General features: G+C 38.0%; 1 protein-coding gene across 48 annotated transcripts in view; it reads left to right on the forward strand.

Moving 5' to 3' along the window:
* Window positions 1–27091, forward strand: part of slo (calcium-activated potassium channel slo) — a 1069848-nt gene that overhangs the window by 730144 nt on the left and 312613 nt on the right. For 23 of the 48 annotated variants that reach the window (XM_071687050.1, XM_071687052.1, XM_071687045.1 and 20 more), the window contains 2 exons: window positions 23434–23517; window positions 25634–25660. The exons of 14 other annotated variants lie outside the window; for them this stretch is intronic. In XM_071687050.1, coding sequence (XP_071543151.1) covers window positions 23434–23517; window positions 25634–25660 — 111 coding nt within the window. The remainder of the gene's footprint in view (window positions 1–23433; window positions 23518–25633; window positions 25661–27091) is intronic. 11 more of the 48 variants (XM_071687065.1, XM_071687094.1, XM_071687093.1 and 8 more) reach the window with 1 other exon arrangement.

Below are 27091 nucleotides of genomic sequence, written 5' to 3' on the forward strand. Positions count from 1 at the left end.
AAACCATGGAAAGCTGTGTAGGTATGTATATTTGCGTGTGTGGACGTATGTATATACATGTGTATGGGGGGGGTTGGGCCATTTCTTTCGTCTGTTTCCTTGCGCTACCTCGCAAACGCGGGAGACAGCGACAAAGTATAATAAAATAAATATAAATATATATATATATATATATATTAAAAAGCCAGGGTGACATTGCACAGCTCTCTCTCACATCCACATGTATACTGAAACTTACGCTCAATTCTCCATCCACTTTTACACTTGCATGTGCTAGAAGGCTTGTCACACCAACCATCAATTTTGCTCCCTACCCCATATATTGTAAATGCATCTTATAAAGCATTCCACTTGACTCATGCTATCTCCAGATCCATACAAGCTACATACAGTTTCTTACCTCATTTTCAACACAAAAATCTGATCTACACATTTCCCACCTTTCCCAAAATCATTTACTCTCCACTTAATCTGCCGTCAGTCACTCCCATCACTCTGTCAATCATCACTGTTGCATATACTTTTCCTCATATACTTAGTGGACTTATTCCCCTATGATTGCTGCATAAATCCTTATTACTTTTTTCTTTGAATGAAAGAACAGTAATAGCTTTCACCCAGTCCTAAGGCACAACCTTCTGTTTCCATGCTATATTACATATCAAATGCATCCACTGTATCATGCTTTGTGTTCCATACTTCAGCATTTCATCTGTAATCCCACTCACTTCAGGTGCATTTCCATCCTTTATCCTCATTATTGCCATTTTTTCTTCTCCTCATGCTGTAGGCCCAAGTGCTTGTATCCTTCTTCTACTATCCTCTGTGTCCATGTGTGAAACAACTGCTGTTTTACCTTCTCCAACATTCATCAGTTCTTCAAAATTCTCTTTCCATCTTACATTCACTTAATCCTTTGATTCAGCAGCTCCACTCTGTTACTTCTCACATTAAGATTTCCATTCTTACCTGCACCTCTTTCATTTTTCATCTCCTTTGAGTACAATTTCTTATTTTTTTCAAACTTTTTACTCAGTTTTCTTTCAAAATCTGCAGACTTTTTTTTTTGAGATTCTCCTTACGCATCTTATATTTTTCCCTCCTACTTTTCTGAACTTCTGCTGGTACTTTTGTTTTGAGTAGTCTACCAGATGCCTTTTTCTTCTCATCCATAGTATATCGAATCTTATCTGTACACCATGCATTTTCCATTTCATCCTCATATCTCACAACCTTGTATCCTGCTACTAATTTTACAGCCTTTGACAGTTTTACTTTAAAAACAATTTAAGTACCTCATTCACATGTAACTGCACCCCTACATTCATTACACTTCCATCTAAACTTTCAGTCATTCACCTGGTATTCTTTCTGATTCATTTTCTCTCTTGTTAACATTTTTACATCATCATTATTCCTTATGCCATACCTCCACTTCTGAATCCTCACCCCCACAAGAAACACGAAATGGTCACAGAGTTTCCAAAGAATTCTCACACAACTTTAACATCTACCACAACCTCTCTCAACCTGTCATCCATTGCCACATAGTCACTCAAACTCTTTTGTTCTCCATCATTGCACATCCATGTATACCTGTGAATCATCTTTTGCTGAAAAATGGTGTTTGCAAGGAATAAACCCTTCCTTGCACAGACATCCTTTAGGTAAATTCCATTCTCATTTACTCCAGGCACTCCCAATTTACTATCTTGCCAATTTAATTACATCCCACCTTCACATTCATATTACCCATTTTTACAACCACCTTGCTCTCCTCCTCAAAACCATTTATACAGTCATTCGAATTTCTCCAGCAATGCTCCAATTCATCCTTACCTAATGCAGTCTCCATATTCACAGGCACATGTACACATACACATGCATATTTCACAATTCCAATCTTTCCTTTCACGCACACTATTCTTGATCCATTCCATCCATGCTCTGTAACACCCTCCCATACTCTCAGTGATAGCATAATTGCCCATCCTTCTTTCTCTCTTAAAAGATGATTTTTATTCATTTACTTTGATACCACTTCTTCCATGCTCTCCTGTAACTTACATTCATCATTTCCATTTTCACTTCATATGCCCTGAGGCCCAAGGATATGGGTTTCCCCAATTCCTAGCACATCCAAACTATAACTTGTGAATTCCTCCACAAGTACCCTCCTTTTTCTCTCACCATTCAACCCATTTGCATTCAGAGCCATCACCCTCATTTGCTTGTACCTCTTACTCCTCAGCATAACTAGTAGACTCCAGTGCCACTTCTAAGCCTTTTTTTGCCTCGCCCTTGACAGGCTGCTGGCAGAGGGCAACTCCATTACAGCATTTCCCAAAGGCAGTGGGGCTACCAAATTGTCCAAAGATCTAAAACCCCAGCATACCTTAAGTGTTTAGATTTAATAGACTACTGTTGCCTTGATGGAGTTGGGCAATGCCTTTACCTTCTGGCTCCACCCTTAAAGGTACAATAAGAAGGTCATTATAAGAAGGTGGAAAGAGATTTGGATACTCCAGAAAACTAAAATATCCCCTTGAGGCACAGAAATTTCAAAATTTTTCCCCAATTTTTGAGCCCGCACTGCAGTAGCAGCACCTCCTAACCTCATTGGTTATGATACTGCCACTGCACAAAGTATGGAATACTGCTTACACATCTGGTATGGCTTTTCCTTCATCTCTCTTCTAACTATATTGATTACAGTGGATCATTTGAGAGTGATGGGTTACTTGAATGGATCGATGTGAGACAGACTGGAGGAGGTAGAAATTAATGACTATATTTCCCTAGTTGACATTGGTAAATAAAGTCATGGATTATATGCATTACTAGGCATGAGTGTTGCAAATGAATAATTCAAACACAGTTAGTCATTTAGACATTGAGAAGCCAGGGTAGACATGATTGATATGTTCTGAGAGGAAGGAATATGACAGTTAATTTGCATTATATGCAATTTAGGAGTGGATTGGGGAAGGGGAGTTGCCATATCATATGGGTAAGATGTAGGTTAACTTTTTCTTGTGTGTAGCTTAGGACTAGAAATATGATTGAAGATAATGAGAGGGATAGAGATAGAAAAGCAGAAAAATGAAATATGAAAAGCTGAGGGGATCTGAAATAACATGAGGTAAGTTTAAGATGATGTGGAATCACTTTATGAATGCATTATTAGTATCTGCCATGAATATGTGCAGTACTGTATAGGTTGTCAAAGTATAGCATGGTGGAATGAATGTTTAAGATATTGAAGGAGGAAAAAAAGAAAAAAGCAAAATCACCCAAAAAATAAGAATCAACAGAGGAAAAGGAGAGCAAAACACAATGTCGTGAATAGTAAAGTTAAAAGGACTGTCTGTCCATTTAGCTTTATCAATGATGCCCATTTCTTCCAGGAACTTCCACCAAGGTGTGGCCTTGGCAAAAGAACCTCCACTTATTCTTGCTCTTACATGCCTCCATCTCATACACCATGCCACTCATTCTTCCACCATTTCTCTCCTTCCAGTATTTCTCCAACCTATTTGCTCATGTCACGGGTGGTCTTCCTCTCACACCAACCTCTTTAATTGTACTGTCATTCACTCTCCTTGCTAAACTTCCAGTCCTGCATTCTTTCCGCATGCCCATACTACCTCAAAGTACTACGTTTCACCCATTCTACCAATCCAGCATTTATTCCCTTTGCATTTCCTGCCATACCACATCTTTTATACACCCTTTCATTTCTTTCTTCATTCCATCTAGTTACACCATATGCTGTATTCAAATAACTCATTTCCACAGCCTTGATACTTGATCTCTGTGACTCATTCCATGTCCATGTTGTCCCTTAATCCTCTCTTCACTTCCATACTTACACCTCTACCCTTCATTATTCTATTAAGGGGCCCAATAACATTTCTACCCTGTACTGCTCTCTTCCATATCTCTCCTTCCATTTCACCAAACCCAACCAAGACAGCTCCTAGATACTTGAATTTTCTCATTTCTTCTAGTTTTTCTCTCCCCATATCCAAAGCACAATTTATTACACTTTCTTCTTTCACTTTATACAATTTTACAAAGTCTATACCTTCAATGTGGCACTCAGTTTCTGCATCCCTTTTCCCTAGTTTTGCTTTCATCTCTCTTATCACTCCATCCATATACATATTAAAAAGCCATGATGACATCACACAGCCCTGCCTCACACCTTCATATATCCAAAAACTTTCACTGAACTTTTCATCCATTCCTACACACACATTTGTTCTTCTATAGAAGGCTTTCACACCATCCAAGAATTGTCCCCCTACACCATATATCCATAATACATCCCATAAAGAATTACACTCAGCTCTGTCATATGCTTTCTCCAGATTCGTAAAAGATGCATACAACTTTTTACCTTTTGCAAAATACTTTTCCACTGTCACCTTTACTACGAAAATCTAATCCACTCATCCCCTATCTTTTCAAAACCCCCTTGCCTCTCACTTATTTTGCATTCAGTCACTTCCATATACTTTTCCTACATTCTTCTATATACTTTCCCTGGTATACGTAACAGAATTATTCCCCTATAATTGCTACATACATCCTCAGCACCTTTTCCTTTGAATAAAGGAACAATAAAAGCTTTCACCCAATCCTCAGGTACAACCTTTTGTTTTCATGATGAATTACACAAAAGATGTCTCCACTCTATCACACTTTCTCCACCATACTTTAGGATTTCAGCCATAATCCCATCCACATCTGGTGCCTTTCCTACCTTCAGCCTCATTTATTGCCCTTCTTACCTCCCTTTTTGCTATAGGCCCTTGCACATGTTTCCTCTTTCTTCCATCCTCCATACCCATGGATGTAAGTACTGCTTCCTCCCTTTCTCCCACATTCATCAGCTCTTCAAAATACTCATACTATCTTCCTTTCACTTCCTTCTTTTGATTCCCCTTTCTTACTTCTCACATTAACATTTCCACTCTTATATCCAACTCTTTCCTTTTACACCTCCTTCCATTATAGTTTCTTATTATCCCAAAACTTTTCACTTAACTTCCTTCCAAAATCTTCTTTGAATCTTCCTTTGCTTTCCCCTATCAGCTTCTTAACATTTTGCTTATGTATTTTATATTCTTCCCTCCTCTTTTGCTGAACTTCTGCTGGTACATTCATATTGAGCAATCTACCATTTGGCTTTTTCTTCTCTTCCACAGGACTTCTAATCTCTTCTGTCCACCATGCATTGCACTTTATGGAGAGAGATGGATGATTATTGGTGCATATGCACTTGGGCATGAGAAGAAAGATCATGAGAGGCAAGTGTTCTGGGAGCAGTTGAGTGAGTGTGTTAGTAGTTTTGATGCACAAGACTGGGTTATAGTGGTGGGTGATTTGAATGCAAAGGTGAGTAATGTGGCAGTTGTTGAGGGAATAATTGGTGTACATGGAGTGTTCGGTGTTGTAAATGGAAATGGTGAAGAGCTTGTAGATTTATGTGCTGAAAAAGGGCAGGTGATTGGGAATATCTGGTTCAAAAAAAGAGATGCACATAAGTATACGTATGTAAGTAGAAGAGATGGCCAGAGAGCGTTATTGGATTATGTGTTAATTGATCGGCGCGCGAAAGAGAGACTTTTGCATGTTAATGTACTTAGAGGTGCAACTGGAGGGATGTCTGATCATTATCTTGTGGAGGCGAAAATGAAGATTTGTAGAGGTTTTCAGAAAAGAAGAGAGTGCTGGGGTGAAGAGAGTGGTGAGAGTAAGTGAGCTTGGGAAGGAGATTTGTGTGAGGAAGTACCATGAGAGACTGAATACAGAATGGAAAAAGGTGAGAACAAAGGACATAAGGGGAGTGGAGGAGGAATGGGATGTATTTAGGGAAGCAGTGATGGTTTGTGCAAAAGATGCCTGTGGCATGAGAAGCGAGGGAGGTGGGCACATTAGAAAGGGTAGTGAGTGGTGGGATGAAGAAGTAAGATTATTAGTGAAAGAGAAGAGAGTCATTTGGATGATTTTTGTAGGGAAATAATGCAAATGAGTGGGAGATGTATAAAAGAAAGAGGCAGGAGGTCAAGAGAAAGGTGAAAGAGGTGAAAAAGAGGGCAAATGAGAGTTGGGGTGAGGGAGTATCATTAAATTTTAGGGAGAATAAAAAGATGTTTTGGAAGGAGGTAAATAAAGTGTGTAAGACGAGGGAACAAATGGGAACATCAGTGAAGGGGGCTAATGAGGAGGTGATAACAAGTAGTGGTGATGTGAGAAGGAGATGGAGTGAGTATTTTGAAGTTTTGTTGAATGTGTTTGATGATAGAGTGGCAGATATAGGGTGTTTTTGGTCAAGGTGGTGTGCAAAGTGAGAGGGTTAGGGAGAATGATTTGGTAAACAGAGAAGAGGTGGTAAAAGCTTTGCGGAAGATGAAAGCCAGCAAGGCAGCAGGTTTGGATGGTATTGCAGTGGAATTTATTAAAAAAGGGGGTGACTGTATTGTTGACTGGTTGGTAAGGTTATTGAATGTATGTATGACTCATGGTGAGGTGCCTGAGGATTGGCGGAATGCTTTCATAGTGCCATTGTACAAAGGCAAAGGGTATAAAAGTGAGTGCTCAAATTACAGAGGTATAAGTCTGTTGAGAATTCCCTGTAAATTATATGGGAGGGTATTGATTGAGAGGGTGAAGAAATGTACAGAGCATCAGATTGGGGAAGAGCAGTGTGGTTTCAGAAGTGGTAGAGGATGTGTGGATCCGGAGTTTGCTTTGAAGAATGCATGTCAGAAATACTTAGAAAAGCAAATGGATTTGTATGTAGCATTTATGGATCTGGAGAAGGCATATGATAGAGCTGATAGAGATGCTCTGTGGAAGGTTTTTTTTTTTTTTTTTTTTTTTTTTTTTTTCGCTGTCTCCCGCGTTTGCGAGGTAGTGCAAGGAAACAGATGAAAGAAATGGCCCAACCCCCCCCCATACACATGTATATACATACGTCCACACACGCAAATATACCTACACAGCTTTCCATGGATTACCCCAGACGCTTCACATGCCTTGATTCAATCCACTGACAGCACGTCAGCCCCGGTATACCACATCGCTCCAATTCACTCTATTCCTTGCCCTCCTTTCACCCTCCTGCATGTTCAGGCCCCGATCACACAAAATCTTTTTCACTCCATCTTTCCACCTCCAATTTGGTCTCCCTCTTCTCCTTGTTCCCTCCACCTCCGACACATATATCCTCTTGGTCAATCTTTCCTCACTCATCCTCTCCATGTGCCCAAACCACTTCAAAACACCCTCTTCTGCTCTCTCAACCACGCTCTTTTTATTTCCACACATCTCTCTTACCCTTACGTTACTCACTCGATCAAACCACCTCACACCACACGTTGTCCTCAAACATCTCATTTCCAGCACATCCATCCTCCTGCGCACAACTCTATCCATAGCCCACGCCTCGCAACCATACAACATTGTTGGAACCACTATTCCTTCAAACATACCCATTTTTGCTTTCCGAGATAATGTTCTCGACTTCCACACATTCTTCAAGGCCCCCAGAACTTTCGCCCCCTCCCCCACCCTATGATTTCACTTCTGCTTCCATGGTTCCATCTGCTGCCAAATCCACTCCCAGATATCTAAAACACTTCACTTCCTCTAGTTTTTCTCCATTCAAACTTACCTCCCAATTGACTTGTCCCTCAACCCTACTGTATCTAATAACCTTGCTCTTATTCACATTTACTTTCAGCTCTCTTCTTTCACACACTTTACCAAACTCAGTCACCAGCTTCTGCAGTTTCACACATGAATCAGCCACCAGCGCTGTGTCATCAGCGAACAACAACTGACTCACTTCCCAAGCTCTCTCATCCCCAACAGACTTCATACTTGCCCCTCTTTCCAAAACTCTTGCATTTACCTCCCTAACAACCCCATCCATAAACAAATTAAACAACCATGGAGACATCACACACCCCTGCCGCAAACCTACATTCACTGAGAACCAATCACTTTCCTCTCTTCCTACACGTACACATGCCTTACATCCTCGATAAAAACTTTTCACTGCTTCTAACAACTTTTCCCCACACCGTATATTCTTAATACCTTCCACAGAGCATCTCTATCAACTCTATCATATGCCTTCTCCAGATCCATAAAAGCTACATACAAATCCATTTGCTTTTCTAAGTATTTCTCACATACATTCTTCAAAGCAAACACCTGATCCACACATCCTCTACCACTTCTGTAAAGCATGTGTACGTGTAGGAAGAGAGGAAAGTGACTGGTTCTCAGTGAATTTAGGTTTGCGGCAGGGGTGGTGCGTGATGTCTCCATGATTGTTTAATTTGTTTATGGATGGGGTTGTTAGGAAGGTAAATGCAAGAGTTCTGGAAAGAGGGGCAAGTATGCAGTCTGTTGTGGATGAGATAGCTTGGGAAGTGAGTCAGTTGTTGTACGCTGATGATACAGCGCTGGTGGCTGATTTGTGTGAGAAACTGCAGAAGCTGGTGACTGAGTTTGGTAAAGTGTGTGAAAGAAGAGAGCTGAAAGTAAATGTGAATAAGAGCAAGGTTATTAGATACAGTAGGGTTGAGGGACAAGTCAATTGGGAGGTAAGTTTGAATGGAGAAAAACTAGAGGATGTGAAGTGTTTTAGATATCTGGGAGTGGATTTGGCAGCAGATGGAACCATGGAAGCAGAAGTGAATCATAGGGTGGGGGAGGGGGCGAAACTTCTGGGAGCATTGAAGAATGTGTAGAAATCGAGAACATTATCTCGGAAAGCAAAAATGGGTATGTTTGAAGGAATAGTGGTTCCAACAATGGTATATGGTTGCGAGGCGTGGGCTATAGACAGAGTTGTGCAGAGGAGGGTGGATGTGCTGGAAATGAGATGTTTGAGGACAATATGTGGTGTGAGGTGGTTTGATCGACTAAGTAATGAAAGGGTAAGAGAGATGTGTGGTAATAAAAAGAGTGTGGTTGAGAGAGCAGAAGAGGGTGTTTGAAATGGTTCGGTCACATGGAGAGAATGACTGAGGAAAGATTGACCAAGAGGATATTTGTGTCAGAGGTAGAGGGAACTAGGAGAAGTGGGAGACCAAATTGGAAGTGGAAAGATGGATTAAAAAAAGATTTTGAGTGATTGGGGCCTGAACATGCAGGAAGGTGAAAGGCATGCAAGGGATAGAGTGAATTGGAATGATGTGGTATACCGGGGTTGATGTGCTGTCAATGGATTGAACCAGGGCATGTGAAGCGTGTGGGGTAAACCATGGAAAGTTTTGTGGGGTGTGGATGTGGAAAGGGAGCTATAGTTTCGGTGCATTATACATGACAACTAGAGACTGAGTGTGAATGAATATGGTCTTCGTTGTCTTTTCCTAGCACTACCTCACGCACATGCGGGAAGAGGGGGTTTTCATTTCATGTGTGGTGGGGTGGCAAGTGGGAGTGAATAGAGGGCGGACAGTATGAATTATGTACATGTGTATATATGTATATGTCTGAGTGTGTATATATATATGTATATGTTGAGATTTATAGGTATGTATATTTGTGTGTGTGGACGTGTATATATGTATATATGTATGTGGGTGGGTTGGGCTATTCTTTCGTCTGTTTACTTGTGCTACCCTCGCTAACGCGGGAGACAACGACAAAGTATAAAAAAGAAATATTATACTTAATTGCTGTCTCCCACGTCAGTGAGGTAGCGCAAGGAAAACAGACATACAAACCTAAGCGTAAGCCAGCTTCACAGTTTATCAACCAATCGCTAGGGGAGGAAGAGCAGCTGTGTTAACTGTGGACCAACTTTAGCAACCAGGATTCGAACCTGTGTACTTAACTGTGGATGGTCTGTGAATGTATCAGGTTCAAGGATGCTAACTGCCACACCATGGAGGTCCTTTGTTAACATTAGTTAGAAGTGCAGTCATAAAGGTCCAGATAATGTTCTTATAATCTAGGGGACGGCAAATTGCATGTTTACTTGAAACTTGTGTCAGTGCTGTCATTCTTCCTGTTTCATAGTGAATATTAAACTGATCTTTATTAATTTCAGACAAGAAAAGCATTGCTCTCCCAGTGTAACAGAAAAGTAAGGAGCAGATGCAAGGTAGCACTTAAATTTGCATTCAGCCGAAACATGTTCTCTCTATAAATTTAGTCAAGCATGTCTCATGGAGAAGGTGCATGCAGCTGACTGCACCTTGAGGGCAGGGTCATGTAAATTGATATCACCGATTTTCTTTTCCATGTTATTGTACCAACATTTGCAAGGTTCCTCTTCAGTAACTCTCTTCATATCATCCATGTTGAAAAGAAAACTGAACGAATCAAAGAATTCCAATGATTTGGAGAATTTTTCATTAAGACTTACAGTAGATGATTCCACCAGTGTAAGGAAGTTAGGCCTGAAACAATCTTCTGGCATATGCACATAGATGGGACTTGATTATATCTTGTAGCAGTAAGATTTATTGAATGATCAGTTTAAATATGGAAAGGAGTCATTGGTCTCTTGGGGCATTCTGATGTCTCAGAGCCCCTTGCTATTACAGTGGTTCCATTCCTTACCACCTCCAGTGCTTTTTAGTGATGGACACGTTGGGTTTAGGGAAGGAGAAGGTTATTCAGATCAAATTCTTGCACTTAGGCAAGTAGTTGAAAAGTTTAAGGGGAAAAGATGTATGCAGCTTTCATCATTTGTGAATTTAGGTGTTACTTTATTCTTCCTGCAGATGGTTACTTTGTGAGATAAAGATTACCATTAGTGATAATATATCTTCATTATTACAGTTTCGTCACAGCACTTTTAACTCCAAAGGAATCCATCATTTTCCTACTACTGAAAGTAGCACAGCCATATTGCTGCAGGAGCACCCAAAAAGGGGTTCCTGTGGCAGTTGTAAACAGATGAATAAATTTATTTGAAAAAGGCATATGATAGAGTGAATGAGGATGTTTTCTGAGAAGGTCTGACACAATAAGGTGTGCATTGAAGACTTCTGAATGCTATTAGGAGCTTTCATATTGGATGTAGTGTGTGGATAATAGTAATTGTTGGTATGTGAATGGTTTTAAATGAATGTGGGAGTGCATCAAGGTTATGTACTGTCACCAAGGTTGTGTGATATTTTAATGGATAGAGCAATACATGGATTAGAGAGATTGTAGTGTAATAATTAATCATGTAGAAATGGGATGGAAGTTACCACAGTTGCTGTATGCAGATGATGCTGTGTTAGGTGAATCATAGGAAAATGTGGATAGAAAGATGGGCTGTTTCACTAATGTATGTACAAGGATACTGCTGAAGAAGATTGGAAATAAAAAATGCTATTTTTTGAAAGGGGTAGGGAGGTCACATTGTAATATCATTTTGCATGGTGAAGAAGTGGCAGATGAGTTTTGGTATTTAGAAGCAAAGTCCACTAAGGATCATAGTGGGAGAGCTGAAGTTGAAAGTATTGTCATACTGTGCAAGGAAAAATTATTGTAATTGCACTGAACTCGTCCCAGTGCTGTTGTATGGATGTGAGATCCAAGTTTAAATAGGTCACGAGAAATGAAACAAAGAAAAGCAGAGATGCGTGATTTTTCACATTGTTGTTTTGATTAGGAGGATTGATAGAATGGAGAGTGGAAATATGAGAAGGATATGTAGTGTTAAAAAATCATTAAGAAAGTGTTTGGATGACACATTTAGGATGATATGGCCATGTTGAAGATATGAACTGATTAGGCTTGGGATATTTCAGATGAAGGTGCTACAGGAATAATTGGGAATTGGATACATTAGGTTATTTTTAGGTGTGAATTTTGACATATTTCAGACGAAGGTGCTACAGGAATGATTGGGAATTAGATGCATTAGAAGTTTTTTATGCATGAATTTTGACAATGATTTCACATGATGAATCAGCTTAGTGTGCATGTGAAAAGGTCAGAAGCACTTGTATTAATTTCAAAGTCCATGTTTCACTTTAGTATGCTTGGCATGGGTTAAGAATGTGTATGAGATATTTTCAGAAGCTCAGTGTGCTTGATAAGCCCCTTGGAACTGGGGATGGAGATAATTACATAAGGATAGATTTTTATGTACTTTGTCATGGATGGCATAGACCATTTGTTCATACTTATGTGACATTCTTATCATTTAACTTAACAAGGGAGGTAGTATGTAGCCACAGTATTAGATTATGATGACTGTTACGAGTCATCGTTATGGCAGAATTTGCATCATTGCCACTTGTTGTCTCTCTACCTATAGTTGCTCCAAAGATAGGTAATGTCCACTTGAACAGCACCTTATACCTAACAAGGGCATTCACTGGATGGCACGACTTAGGTTTACAGTTTTAAGAACTGATGACCAGATAGTTTATTTCCTGATAAAGATGGCAGTGAGAAATCAGAAGCTTGAAAGAACTGGAGGTGCTCTGAGGCCCTTTATGAATGGGAAATGTTCAGTGCAGAATGTGCCTGAAGCCATCATGATAAGAGTTTGTATTTCAACTTGTGAGTATAGTTGTGAGAACCTTAGGCTTCCTAGATCTGGGGAGTTGAAAAATTACATTAGTGAAAATGGATGGTCTTTTTTTTTTCATATGAGTCTAGAAATTGTGTAAAGAATGAAGATATAAGAAAGGTATAGTTTGGGAAAGACACTATAAAGCCAAATGAAAGGAAGTTTGCCAAGATAGTATGGTCATGCAAAACATGGATGAAAAGCTGGTGGTACAGAATTTTACTAGATAAATGTATGAGGAAATGAGGTGAACTGGGAAAAAGATATAATATTTACTGAACCAAGTATTGAAGGCTAGAGATATTTCAGATGCGCATACTATACAAAGAATTGTTGATTATGTGAAAAAATATCCTGCTTTTGTGAGAACAGGCATGTCAGTGGAAATTTTGATCACCCAAACTTGTCCTTGGTATGAATAACTGAAAATTATTCAATGTTATTGTGATGTGGAAGACTTTGTTCTTTTCGCACAAGGATATATATATGTCATAAGGATGTAAGCATTTTATTCATCTATTCCTGATTTGATTATAATGAATAATTTCTTTTCCAAAGAATATTTTCATGTCTCCTCTAAGTCCTGCTTCATGATAATTTTTGATAATCAGGATGACACTGCTCCTAAAAGGGAAAAAAAGTTGCCACTCAGGGGTTCATGTTATTCCTAGATTATGTAGATTGTCCATTCTTGTAAGTCCTGAAACTGTTATGTGGATACTTAGCTACAATATGCCTGAAATGATGCCGTAAAAGGAGTACTAACAGGGACAAAATTATTAGTTGGAATTATATAAAGCGGATTAATGTCTCAAGCCAGTATCAACTCTTCCTTTCCTAAGACATTGTAGCTGAAGTTATTTAGTCATTTATAACCATTCTGTAGATTTCCTTGGCCTGCTTCCATTGCTTTGAAGTGGCTCTTTAATCTTCCTTTGATGTAAAAGCTTCAGTATGATAAACCAGTAATATATATTTTTTGTATTCTACAACATTTATATGTAAAACTTCAAATCACCTTGGATGAGAAGATTAGGACATTCCCTTGAACAAGCCTTCACTTTTGTTACTGGAATTCCACAAGCAAAGTACTTCTAAGATATGTATATGATCGCTTCCCTAAAGACTTGTATTTCCTGTTGTAAGTGGCATCTTCTCTTAAAGTTCCCATGCCTCACCAATATTCTTGTTTCTGTGTCTTTTATTGATTGTTGATTTGTTTTTCTTTGTGCTTTGGGTGATGGAGTAGGATAATTTGAACAAATTGCTAAGTTTCCTTTAGATCTTGTGGATGTCACTTGATCTAAAGATGCACAAAATACTGTTGGTAATTTTTTCGTACTTTTTTCTTTCTTTTTTTTGCATTGAAGGCCCTAGTCATGGACAAAAGTCCACATCAAGGCCTTAATTGAAATATGGAGAGATTAATGAAAGGGAGAAAGAAGAGACAAAGGAAAGCATTTACAAATTTTGTGGAAAATAAAAATCCTATCTTTTGAAAGGTGTCAGGTCATAGCTATTGGGAAAGACGTGAGGGTAGACAGTCACAAAGATTTGAAGAGTAGGGGGGAAAGAAACGCTTATCAAAACGGCCCACCCTTGAATTGTCAAGACCACACAGTAATCACATGATGCAGCAGCTTGCCAAATATCACATGGTCTAGCCTGTGGTTGGGGCACACAAGCAGCCAGGCTCTAGATAGTAAAAATGAAAGTACTTCCCAAAGATGAGTGAAAGTGAACCAACACTGCAGCATAGGACAAGTGTGTCAAGTTTGGAAGTTAACCTGGAAGAGTTTACACTTCAGACTGATTTTGACACAGCTCTGTCAAGTAAGGATACAGAGCTAGAACCATCCCAGATATGACAGCAGTACTCCATATAAGAACAGATCAGTCCTTTGTGTAAATGAAGCAACTGTCCGGAAGAAAAGAAATTTTTGACATCAAAACAGGACTCTAAGTTTCTTGAAGGCTGACTTGGCTTTTTCCATAATGTGGAGTTTCCAAGATAAAGTGGATGTTACAGTAATATCAAGAATGTTTATTGACTCCAGATGTGGAATTACAGATCCATCACAGGAGAGACGAAAGTTGTGAGGCATTTTTGATAGAGAGATAGGCAGAAACTGAGTCTTGGATTTCAACATCACTAAGATATCCTATCCAAGTCTGAGTTTATTGAGGAAAGTGTGATGAGACGAGTTGCAGGTCAAGTCAGAGAAGAAAGAGCAGAATTGAAGGATGTGGAAGAATGCAGCATTGTCATGTATGCCATTGCCCATATTAGCTAGGTAGCACAAGGAACAGAAAATGAAATGGCCTTATTTGCTCACATTCATTCTCTAGCTGTCATGCATGATATACTTAAACCAGAACCCCTCATCCACCACCAGGCCTCAAAGACCTTTCAATAGTTCCCCAACTACTTTTTTATGCCCTGGTTAAGCCCAGTAACAGCAAATCATCCCCTGCATACCATATTGTCCTAATTTGCTTTATCCCTCCACCTCCTCCTTGGTTCCCCCTTTTTCCTCTTTGTCTCTAATTCTGACCTGTATACCCACTTAGTCATCCTTTCCTCACTCAAATATTCAAAACTTCTCAGCACACACTCTTCAGGTCTCTCACACATACTTCTTTTAATAACACATTTCTCTTGCCCAGTCCTTTCTTATTCAATCAACCCTCCTGACACCACATATTATTCTCAGACATTTGATTTCCAACACATCCACTGTTTTCCCTATATTTTTGTGTATAGCCCATGCCTTACATCCATACAGCACCAACAGGACTACTATAGCATCAGACATACCCATTTTTGCCCATAAAGACAGTGCCCTTTCTTTTCACATATTCCTCAGTACATCCAGGACCTTTCCTCCTTTACCCATCTTGTAGCTCACTTCAGCTCCCATGGTTCCATTAACTGCCATAACCACTACAGGGATCTAAAACACTCCTCTTCCTCCATATTCTCTTTGTTCATACTCATGCTCCAAAAGCTATTTTTCCTCTGCTAAGTCTTTAACTTGCTTTTATTCATATTTACTCTCAACTTTCTCCTTTCACACTCTATCCCAATCTTAGACACCATTTTCTCTCTAATCTGCCAGTAGTGCCATGTCATCAGTAAGCAACAGCTGGGTCATCTCTTAGACTCCTCTCCCACCATCCCAACAAACTGCATACTTGCTCCTATTTCCAAGACCCTTACATTTACCTCCCTCACCACCTCATCCATAACTTATTAAACAGCCATTGTGACATCACACACCCCTGCTATAGATTCATCTATACCTACAATGACTCATCCACTGCTTTTCCTTCTTGCACACACACCTAACTCTCATAATAAAAACTCTTCACTGAATATAGTAGCTTTCCTCCAACACCATATATTTGCAACACCTTCCATAGAGCATCTCTGTCAACCCTATTGTATGCTTTCTCTAGAGCCATGAGTGCCACATGTAACTCTTTCTGTTTCTCCATGTATGTCTTGCACACATTCTTCAAAGCAGACACATGATCCACACATACCTCTAATAATTCTGAAACCACTTTGTACCTCTCCATTCTAAAGCTCTGTGCATGCCACCAACCTCTCGATTACCACTCCCTCATACCAGGTGCATTTAACAAAGTATTTCCTCTGTGATTTGAGCATTCACTTTTGTTCCCCTTGTCTCTTTATACTGTCACATTTACTGTACAGGCCTTCTGTCAATCTTCAAGCACCTCAGCATGAGCCTTGCATACATTGAAAATCCTTACTACCCAGTTAACAACACAATTACCACCTTTCATGAATACAATCACACTCACTATACAGGCATTCTTCCAGTCCTCAGGCACCTCACCATGAGCCATGCATACATTGAAAATCTTAACTAAGCAATTAACAACACAGTCATCATCTTCCATACATACAGTTGCACTCACTATAAAGGCATTCTTCCAGTCCTCAGACACATTACTATGACCCATGCATACATTGAAAATCCTAACTAACCAATTAAGAATGCAATCACCATCTTTCGTAAGAAATTCAACTGCAATCCATCATTCCAGCAATATTGCTGTATTTCATCTTATGCAAGCTTTCACCAGCTCTTTTTTTTTTTTTTTTTACCAAACCACTTTCCTTGATTTGCTCACTTTGTATACATCTACATCCAAAATATTCTACATCTGCCTCCCTATCATGAAACATTTAAAAACCCTTCAAAGAACTCATTCCATCTCTTCTTCAACTCATTTTTGCCAATTAATACTTCCCCGTTCACTGGTGTTCCTCTTTTTTCTGTTGTTTTTCTTTACCAATTTCCTTCTACAACATTTTCCCCAACTCTCATTTGCCCTCTTTTTCGGTCACTGCACCTTTCTCTTGACCTTCTGCTACATTCTTTTGTGCATCTCCAATTACTTTCACTCCTTCCCTGCAAATAACACCCATGCACCTCTCTTTTTCTTTTCCATTAGCATCTTACCTTCCTTCTCCCACCACTTACTACTTCCATTATCTGCACACCATATGCTTGTTTCACACTTATAAGTAGTGCTTCCCTAAATACCTTTTATTCCTCATTCACTCCCCTAAATTCATTTAATCTCCACCTTTTACTATTCTACACTCATTCTCTCCTGGTGTCTCTTTTCCAAGCTTGCATACTTTCATAACTCTCTTTCCTCCCAATTAATTTCCTTTTTTCTAAAGCCTCTACAAACCACTCATGCCTCCACCAAATAATGATTAGACATTCCACTGAGTGACCTTTTCAACACATTCCCATCCAAGTCCCTTCTTTCACACTTATCAATTAGTACATAATCCAATAATGTCCCCATACCATTATTCCTGCTTATGTATGACCCTCTTTTTAAACCAGGTACTCCCAATCACTAGTCCTTTTACAGCACAACCCTGCAAGCTATTCACCATGCTTACTCACATAGCCAAGGACCCCATATCCCCAAATCATGCTTTCACCTGTCACAGTACTTACTCTCACATTCATATCACTTATCCGTAATGCTTAATCTCTTGTATCGAAACCATTGACACACTCTTTTATCCCCTCGCAAAACACATTCCTCTCTTTCTTTGTCCTTTCATTTTCAGGTGAGTAATCACCCATTTCTTACAGAGCACTTTAATTTTCACTCACATCCTTCTGGGGCTCACTCCAGTACACTTTCAAACATTCCCACAACTCTTTCGAAAGTGCTACCCCATCCTTAGCTTTTACCTTCACACTAACCCCTGACTTTACTTTTGAAATATTTCCAAAACATTCTTCCCCCCTCCTCCTTAGCTATGTTTTGCTCAGACTTAGAATGTGCAAATTCCTCTCCTCATGCATATTACCTGTCTATCCCTCCTTCTGATCGAGGTTATACACAATTATAGTCAGATACCCCAGCCTAAGTCTTTGAAGAGGATGAGCACTCTTTGCTTGGCTTCTTCTGTTCTAGTTTTTAAAAATCAAAGATACAAGGAGGGGAGTATTATCAGCCTTCCTTCCTCATCCCCTTAAGTCATCTTTTACAGCATGTAAGGAATACATGAAAAGTCTCTATTGCTGTGGCCTCCCTTTTGAGGAAGTTCCAGGTGGAACAAGCATCAGAGATGTCGACAGATAGATATTCTTTCTTGCCTAATCTCAGGGCTGGGGATTTTTTTTTCTATACATTGTGTGTCAAGGTTCAGTTGGAATCTAACCAGTTACCTTTTCCATCAAGTTATTTATATTTAAGATGAGAGTGTGTAAGAGTGAACTGGTCGGCTGTATGCTCTTGACTAAAGACTAAAAGATGATGGCTAGGTTTATGTGAAGGCATTTCTAGGATTTTTTCTTAATCATTCAGTTGCCAAAGTAGATTTTAATGGGGTTCCTGGAAGGCTTCCATTCTCCACCTAAAAATTAGTAGTAATTTTGTTTTTGTTTGTATATTTTTCACTTCATATGACTATATAGCTTATACATGAGATCAAATATAATGAAAATTAGTAATTGCTTCAAAATTTGAATGCCATCCCAAAAATAAAATATTTTTGAAATTACTTCTTTATGTAAAGAAGCTAACAAAGAAGTAGAGATTAAATATGGTACCAGTTCTATCACAGTATATGATTTTCATATTTATATGGAACAGACATTACCAAGAAATTGATACTTCTGAAAATTTTTGAAATTTTGTAAAATAACCTCCTCAAGTGAAGAAGCTAACCAGAGGAAGAGGTTTAACTTGATTCCAGATTTATACCAGAGGCATAATGTTATCATATTTATGTGTAATATGGACTGTGCAGAGAAATCTATACATTTCTGATAATTTTTATGAAATCAAAAATTGATACAAAAAGGTTCACTTTAGCATTGAAAAACTTTGTATATTTATATGGAAATTTTTGTATTTTATACCTTGTTCTGTGGTATATACATTCAACGGTTCAGTTATGATGTCACAGTACTTGTGATTTATTATGGTTGTGATAGTTTCTGTAAATATATGCAGAAAATCAGGGGTGTGAAGAGACAACACCATGCAGGAATAGCAGCTGGATTGTTTACAAAGTTTGGATTGTGACCATCAGATAACCAAAGGGGGAAATGGGGTACATTTCAGCATTTAGAGATGATAGATTAAAGGCACTGATGACTAAAAACCTTTTTTACTGCTGGGGACTCAAGTCATATCAGATGAAAGTGGATTTTGTCAAATGTTGAATAAGGCCTCCAAAAGGTTAAAGACATAACCCTTAACTTAATGTTTCAATGCTACTTATCTTTAGTAATACTGGTTCAGCCATGAACTGTGTATCTGCTGTAGCTGAAAGTAGGTTTCTTAATGTATTGGATTCAAAGCAAATTTAGGGTAGTATTATGTTTTTTGTCATAATCAGTTCCTTTATTCAGCAGGGAGGTTGTCATTATGTTTTTTCAACAAACGATTTTGCTTGACAGTCTACAAGGCAGTGAGTCCAAGGGGTCCTTTAAGATAGTCTTTCTCTTTTCTCACAAAATGTCATGTAGACAATGTCTGTCAGTCATCAGCCTCCTAGTCCATCTTCATTCATTCCTCTCTTCACGTGCATTCTTTTTTCAATGGTCCCCAGTATTTTCTTTCATATTTCAAGCAAGTTTTTGATACCCTCAATCCATCTTATATGAGGGCATCCTACTGGACTTCCTTCAGGGGTCCAGTTCATGTACTTCTCAGAATATCTCGTCTTTCAATCTTTATGCATGTTTATACCCTCTTAGCTTGTTCATTTCAGTTATTTCCAGTACAGATGAAACATTTATGTCATCTCTTATCTTGGTTTTTCTCATCTTACCCATTCTTGTAACTTCTCTCATCAGCCTTAGTTCTCTCATTTTGGCAGCCTGGATCCGTGAAATAGTTTTGGTTGTCAGTGACCATGCTTCTGATTCATGTATTAGAATAGATCAGTAGTACCATTTAATCTTTCAGTAAAGGGTGTAGCATACTAAAATTTGCATTGTATTTGATAATTCTTTTGTTTATTTCCATTTGCTGGAGATTGTTCCCATTAAATATTGCTCCCAAGTATTTGGAAATACTCACTTGTATTTGGTCATCTACGTAGATGTTACTCTCTTCATTGTTCTTACCAGTATTTATCATTTCTGTTTGTCTTTCATTGATTTTCGTACTGTATCTTTTCAAACAGTCTGACCACCTATCCATTGCATCCTGTAAATCTATCTTGTTTTCGGTTGTAATAGTTACATCATCGGCATAAGCTGATTTTGCTTCTTTATCTTCCCTCATGCATATTTTTCTTAGACATTTATCCATATACACGAACATTAATTGAGGTGACAGTACCCCTTACTGTCTGACTCTGGTTTTTACTTCAGCCTATTCTCTGTCAGTCTCCATATTCTTGACTGTGCATTCAGTGATCATATACAGTATACTGTTATTACTTTTATTAATTTCATATCTATTCATATCCAATGCCCTCCACAGTTTATTTTTATCAACTCTGTCTATGGCTTTTTTAAGATCTATGAGAGCCAGGTATCTTTTCTTGTTCCATTCCCAATATTTTTGCAATATGATCTCAAGGGTAGATTCTCAATCAGTAGTTCATCTATTGTGTCAAAAACTATGTTGACAGTTTCCTAACTTATCATCTACCTGTGTTCTTGATTAGTGTTCTGTTATTCATTCATACATCTTTTGTAGGTAAGATCTAGTTATTCTGTAATTTCCTCATTTGTACTCATGTGTTTATCCACTCATATGGTACTCTTAGATCCCCTTGGTTGCGAAACAAAACTCTTGGAAGCTCCAGAATTTACAGAACTTTTTTTTTGCACAGAAAAAAAAATATTGTATGCCTTCAAATAAATTCCATATGACTGTCTTATGCAGATGCTCAAGTTAAGATATGATTTTTTTGTGCACATGTAACTATTCTTATTTGAAAACCTCATTCTGAATCTCTCATAGCCCCTAATGTTTTGTAAGAGAGATTATATGCAAGTAGACCATGGCTTAAACCTTTGAAAGTTCTTTGGATTCTATTATTTTTGTTGAATTTTAACAAAATAGACTTGGATTAGTAAGATATTTGATTGATCAAATGAATGTGAGCATATAGCTTCAGATCTGGAAATTTCCTTAGACAGGAAAACCTTTCATATCCAAATTGCATGGGGTACCTGGCTGTTTCTGATAACAAAATTTATGGTTATTCAAAGTTATTTTGATATAGTGGATAATTCAGAAATTTTGACATTTGTAAGTATATGAAGATATTTTTTTTTTTCTTTTTTTTTCCCAAAGGAAGGAACAGAGAAGGGGGCCGGGTGAGGATATTCCCTCAGAGGCCCAGTCCTCTGTTTTTAACGCTACCTCGCTGAGGCGGGAAATGGCAAATAGTATGAAAGAAAAAGATGAAGAATTTGCTAATATTTTACATAGAGAACGGATGAATTTGTATAAGCAAATAAGAAAATGACGTTGAAGTCTTTCGTAAGTGTAGCTTTGGACTCACCCAAAGCAAGCCTCTTGCACAACTCTATCTTCTTTTTGAGGCTTAAAATATTCCTCTTGCACTTCATGCGAGACATAGATGGCTTCAAGGAGCTTTCAGGCAATTGCTGATGATGCTTGAAAGGGGCAATTGTCCACAGCAGTAATCCAGGGTGGTCAAAATACACAAGTGTGCAGGACCAGCACACAACACTGCACCAGAAAGCACATTGCCACAAAACACCAGGTGGTGAGTATGCTAATCATTAATTACAGCATGGTGCTCGCATATTTTTGAAATATATTTATATATCTTTTATTCATTTTTCAAATTTTTTGGTGGATAAGCAAGGATTACCAACCAAAATTGAAAAATCTACGTTGTTTTGAACATTTTGTTGTTTCGAATTATGGATAACAGAGGTTATACTGTATATGGATAATAAATAGTCTTTATAAAGGACACAGTGAATGTGCTGAGGCTTCATTCTGTAATTCTGTCTCTTGAATTGCATCATATTCTTCCCCTTCGTAATCTTGTAATTTTGAAAGGTTTTCCCATTTTGATATGTTTGAAAGTATTTAAACTAAAAGCTTGATCATTTACTAATAGTCCTTTATGTCTTGCAAAAATATTCATAGGTCTCTGAATTGATGAGAAAAATTTCTTTAATGGATGGAGCTAAACATGATATTTCGTGTGTGTGTGTGTGTGTGTGTGTGTGTGTATGTGTTTAATGTCATGACTGCATCTTGTACATACTGATAAAACTCTAAAGGATTGTATTTCTGACTGATTGACAGGCATTAATGCACCGATTTATGAGGAAAGGAAAATGGTGGGTAACTGAAATCTTGCTTTGTTCACCAGACAAGGATGTTCTTGGTGGCTGAAACCTAACATTGACTTTGGAGACCCTATTCATATAATTTTTTCATAAGAGCTGTATAGATTTGATTTTTTTTGTATTTCATCCCCATGTTCTCCCAGATGGCCTTTACATGTTCTGACAGATCAAGAATGCTTTCTCCCCACAAAAATTGCTGTTTCAAAAGATCATTTATAGCATCCAATTTTCTCTATTTCCCAAAGTCAGTAACTCAGTTATCAATCTCTCTTAGTAACATCTTGAATATAATAAGTAAAGGCACCTTTCAGTAAGAGATGTGTGAATTGATGATTTGTTTTGCATTTGGTTTGTGAGATGGGATGCACAATCCATCAAGTATATGCAAGGGCTAGATGGTCTTTTATCCTTAGTCATCTACACTTACTTTCCAACCAGTCATTCAGATTTCAGCACTTATTCTTGAAAATATACTGAAGTGGAGAGAGCTTCTCAATCCATGAAAGGTTTACTTCCCCTGAAAAGATATGCTATCACGACAAAGTCCCTCTTCCTGTCCTTTCTTTCTCTTTCAGGTGTATTGTTGTTAGTGACAATGACTTGCTTAATGGATCCTACAGGACATTGTGAATGAGAGAGCTACATAACGGCATTCTTAAACAGAAATTATCGATTTCAAAAAGAAATTTCCTGTGATTGTCACCCCCATGCGCAAAAAAATAAAACATATAAGAATGTTTGGTTTTCATGGGTATACCTGTCAGAAACAATCCTTTCATTGTTTCAAATGAGGTTTTGTTACTGGAAGGTCTTATAATACCTTGTGGACATTACATTTCCTATCTATCCTGAAACACATAGGATGAGCTAGAGTCTTTTTAACACTTAATCAATTCCTTTCTGGCTTTTTTCTTTCTTTTTCATTAATTTTTATTTATTTCTTTATTATTTATTTTTATTTATTCTTTTACTACTGTGTGACTGTTAGTTACGCGTATTTTTTCGGTGTGTTTGTTTCAGATAAGTCAGATATTGAAACAGAACTCTACCAAGTTACTTACACCCCTCCCGAACTTCCAAAGCGTCTTCTTAACAACTCCAGAGGTACCATAGTTGCTTCTTTCACATTCTTTCACAATATCCCACTTTCTACTTTTATAATTTTATTCCTTGCGAGTCTTCTGAAAGCATTAAAAGTAGGTACAGTAATTACTTTTTGGATAAGTCCAGTGCAACTTCTAATCAAAAATCTATTTTAAGTAAATAAAAATCTTGTAGCTTGACTTTTAGTGTAATGGTATCTTGAATAAGCGAGCTTTTGGCTGTTTTCCTTTAAGGTGCAGTGCTTAGATTTCTTTGAATATTATGCAGCACACTGCTACATGTAGTAGTAAGGATCAGTTTGCCATAATAATCTGAAGCAGAAGGAGTATGCCTAAGTATGAATACTTAGCTGACACATAAAATGCTTTCAGCACAACTTTCAATTAATTACCAGGTCCACAGGTTACTGAATTATTTATTGTAAATCAAAGAGTGCAGAGCATTAAGCCACATTATTTAAGAATTAGACCAGTGTATTATGAAATTTTTTGAATATCTTTCTGCACACAAGACCATGAAATTATAGGAAGAATCATTATAATGAGACATCAGATTCTGATTTTAACAATATTTATATTGGATCTTTGTTGTGTCACCATTCTAAATTTTGCTAATTTGTATAAAGATAGAAATGATGCACTTGTTTTCCAATACTATTGAAGCATATATGATAATGATTAAGATTTTGTTGCAATTCTAAATGCTCTACCTTCTGGGAATGTGGCCAATATTTGTCTTGCAAGTTTTAATAGTTTATGAATTAGTGTTACTTGGTAGTGGAAGTCGGCGGGTGGCCAGTGGGCGGGTTGATGGATTGTGGTGGTTTAGTGTTTAAGACTCTAGTTGGGTCTCCACCATGGCAACCTCCATTAACTAATCTTCAATTTATTGTACTGGTTGGTGGGGCCCTCCACATGCTGCCCGCCTGTCTGTGCTTCCCTGTAGGGAGATACTAGAGCTTGTACCATAAAAACAGTGCCAGTGCTAGTAGAAGGTAAGGAGACATTGATCTGGCATTGTCCCCATAAGTGTTAAATGATGGGGTGAAAGGGAAATGCCAGGCTTTACTGAATGCCTACATTGGTGGTGTTTTTATGGTGTGGGTTTAAGTCTTGGTTACTGATTGTAGGAGTTGTAGTTCCAAAATACTTACAGATATATCTTTGACGTTGTGTGTAAACTTGACTGTGGTAAACTTGACTGTTGATGTGACTGCCTTCAGATGTTCCATGAATATTGAAATGATATCTGTTGGTTTGCATCAGAGGAGAGCATCATATTTAGATGTATTATGCACTGTGAGATATGCAAATCAAAGGTAACGGTGTTAGCTGTCTTAAGCTTTGTCTTGCTGGTGACTTCAGGTGTGGATCAACATGTGTGTAGTTTAGGCCAGACTGGAGCTGCTGGGATGCGGCTGTCACATCCCTTTAAAGCTCAGAATTATTCCATTCACCCTCTTACCATTCACCATCCACCTGCTAATTTGCTACTGTCCTGTTGCAGACTTCATGCACAGGCCAATGGCAGAACTGTAGCAGCATAAAGTAGGTAGTTAGTAGGAGAGGGGGTACTGGGTAACCATGTTGAGGTGATTTCATATCTTGCTTCATGTCTTGCCACAGTCATACATGCCTGACCACCACATAGCCATATTTGATAACTCCAGAACAGCAGGGAGTAGGCATGTGTGTAGTGGATGTTACATAGGTGGCACCCCAGCAGACAGTCGTTGGTGGCCATACAGCCAGGATTACCATGGGCAATGTCCTATACTGTAGTGCATTAGTGAGGTAGCATTCATTGCCAGTTACCTCATATAGTACATCATAGCTACACAACTTTACAGTGTCAGGTTTCCTTCACCTCATAGAATTCCAGAATAATGCATCCTTATTCACCTTTGAAGTGCACTTAGTAATTATCATAATGTGAAGGGTGTCATTTCAAACAAAGTGAATTAATAACCCAGATGTACAGTGAAAAAAGTAAGAGTCAGTGTACAGTATCATGAATATACCTAAAAACTTTAATTAGTTGTTACTACAATGTTGCTAAGCAGGATAGGTCCTCATTAAAGAACATGATTATTTCTAATGTCCATCCCTCCCCACAGGCGACAAGATCCCGGTCAGTGATGGAAGTAAGTGTCAGAGTAAACAGCTACCTCCCTCCTCCCTCCTTGTTTTTCTTACATTATCCTTACTGCATATCTGTAGTTTCTTATATATATATATATATATATATATATATATATATATATATATATATATATATATATATATATATATATATATATATATGGGAACACTTCTTGGGTTTCAGGATCTCTCCTAACTCGTCATTAGTAGAGCAGTTTAAACTTTAGTATAGTCATAGTCTTTTGTTATACAGCTTTTTCTCTCTCCTGCAAGTTGGATCCCCTCCCATATGTCCATCCAGTTCCATTGTCTTCAAATCGTAATATTCATCTTTTTAACCCTAGCTTTCTGGAAATGCCACATTCAACATTTTCAAAACCCATTCGTATTATGCCATGTCTGCCTGTAAAAGCATTGTATGTAATTACCGTTTGCTATGTATGTTACTTGCTGTACAATTCTGCTGTCTTGTCCATATAACCTAACATTATTGTTGATTATAGCAACCGTCCTGCTTCATCATGGTGAGGTGCATGTGCCATCATGACCACTACCATGAAGACTTCCAAAAGCAGTAAATTATTTCTTCTGCATGAAACAAAGTTTGAAGGAAAGCTTACTTGTCTGAACCACCCATTGTATCAAGAAAAGAAATTTAATTTCATCTTGCATATTCTTTCACCTTCCATGATATATGCTAGTATATTGTACAAATTAATACTTCCACAGTTCACTCAAACACTGCATAATTTCTTTTGATATACCATATTGATAATAAACTTGCAGTGTTCTGGTAGATATAAAACTGGACACCCAAGTATCCCAGATAAGCCAGCCACAAATTATTGAATACTGGAATCAGATTACCCAACAATACTTTGAAGTTGATTATGAAATGATAGGCAGGAATTCCCAAAACCTTAACTAATTGGAAGTATTTAATGATTCATTTCCAAAAATTATTTTTAAGAAAACCAGTGGGGAGATGTTTAATGGTTATGTTGTGCTTGAATGTTGGTAATTATGGGCAGTCTTCACAAAACACAGTACTGTAGTTATGTTTTTTGAAAATGCACTGTTTATGAGATGGCATCCTCTGAAGTTTAAAGTCATTTGTAAATAAAGGTTTAGGTCACCTAGTAGATCTATGTACACTATCATTATACTGCAACTTAAGTAGTAAATGTGGAGGGATTGTGAGATCAAGGAATGTAATAATGAAATAATCAGTAGTAAGCTCCCACAGAAAACATAAAGAATACAAAACCTGTAGTATATAAAATTGTTATAATATAAAGGATTAAGCTTAGCATAGAGATGCAATGTTATGATCCATTTATCATAAACAGATGGTTGGATACAACATTGATGCCTAAATATAGTGATGGAGTTGTTGATATAGGCACAGTTAACAATGATTTATATAAGGAAGT

This window comes from Panulirus ornatus, chromosome 43 (assembly GCF_036320965.1).
Source record: "Panulirus ornatus isolate Po-2019 chromosome 43, ASM3632096v1, whole genome shotgun sequence".
Taxonomy (NCBI): Eukaryota; Metazoa; Arthropoda; class Malacostraca; order Decapoda; family Palinuridae; genus Panulirus; species Panulirus ornatus.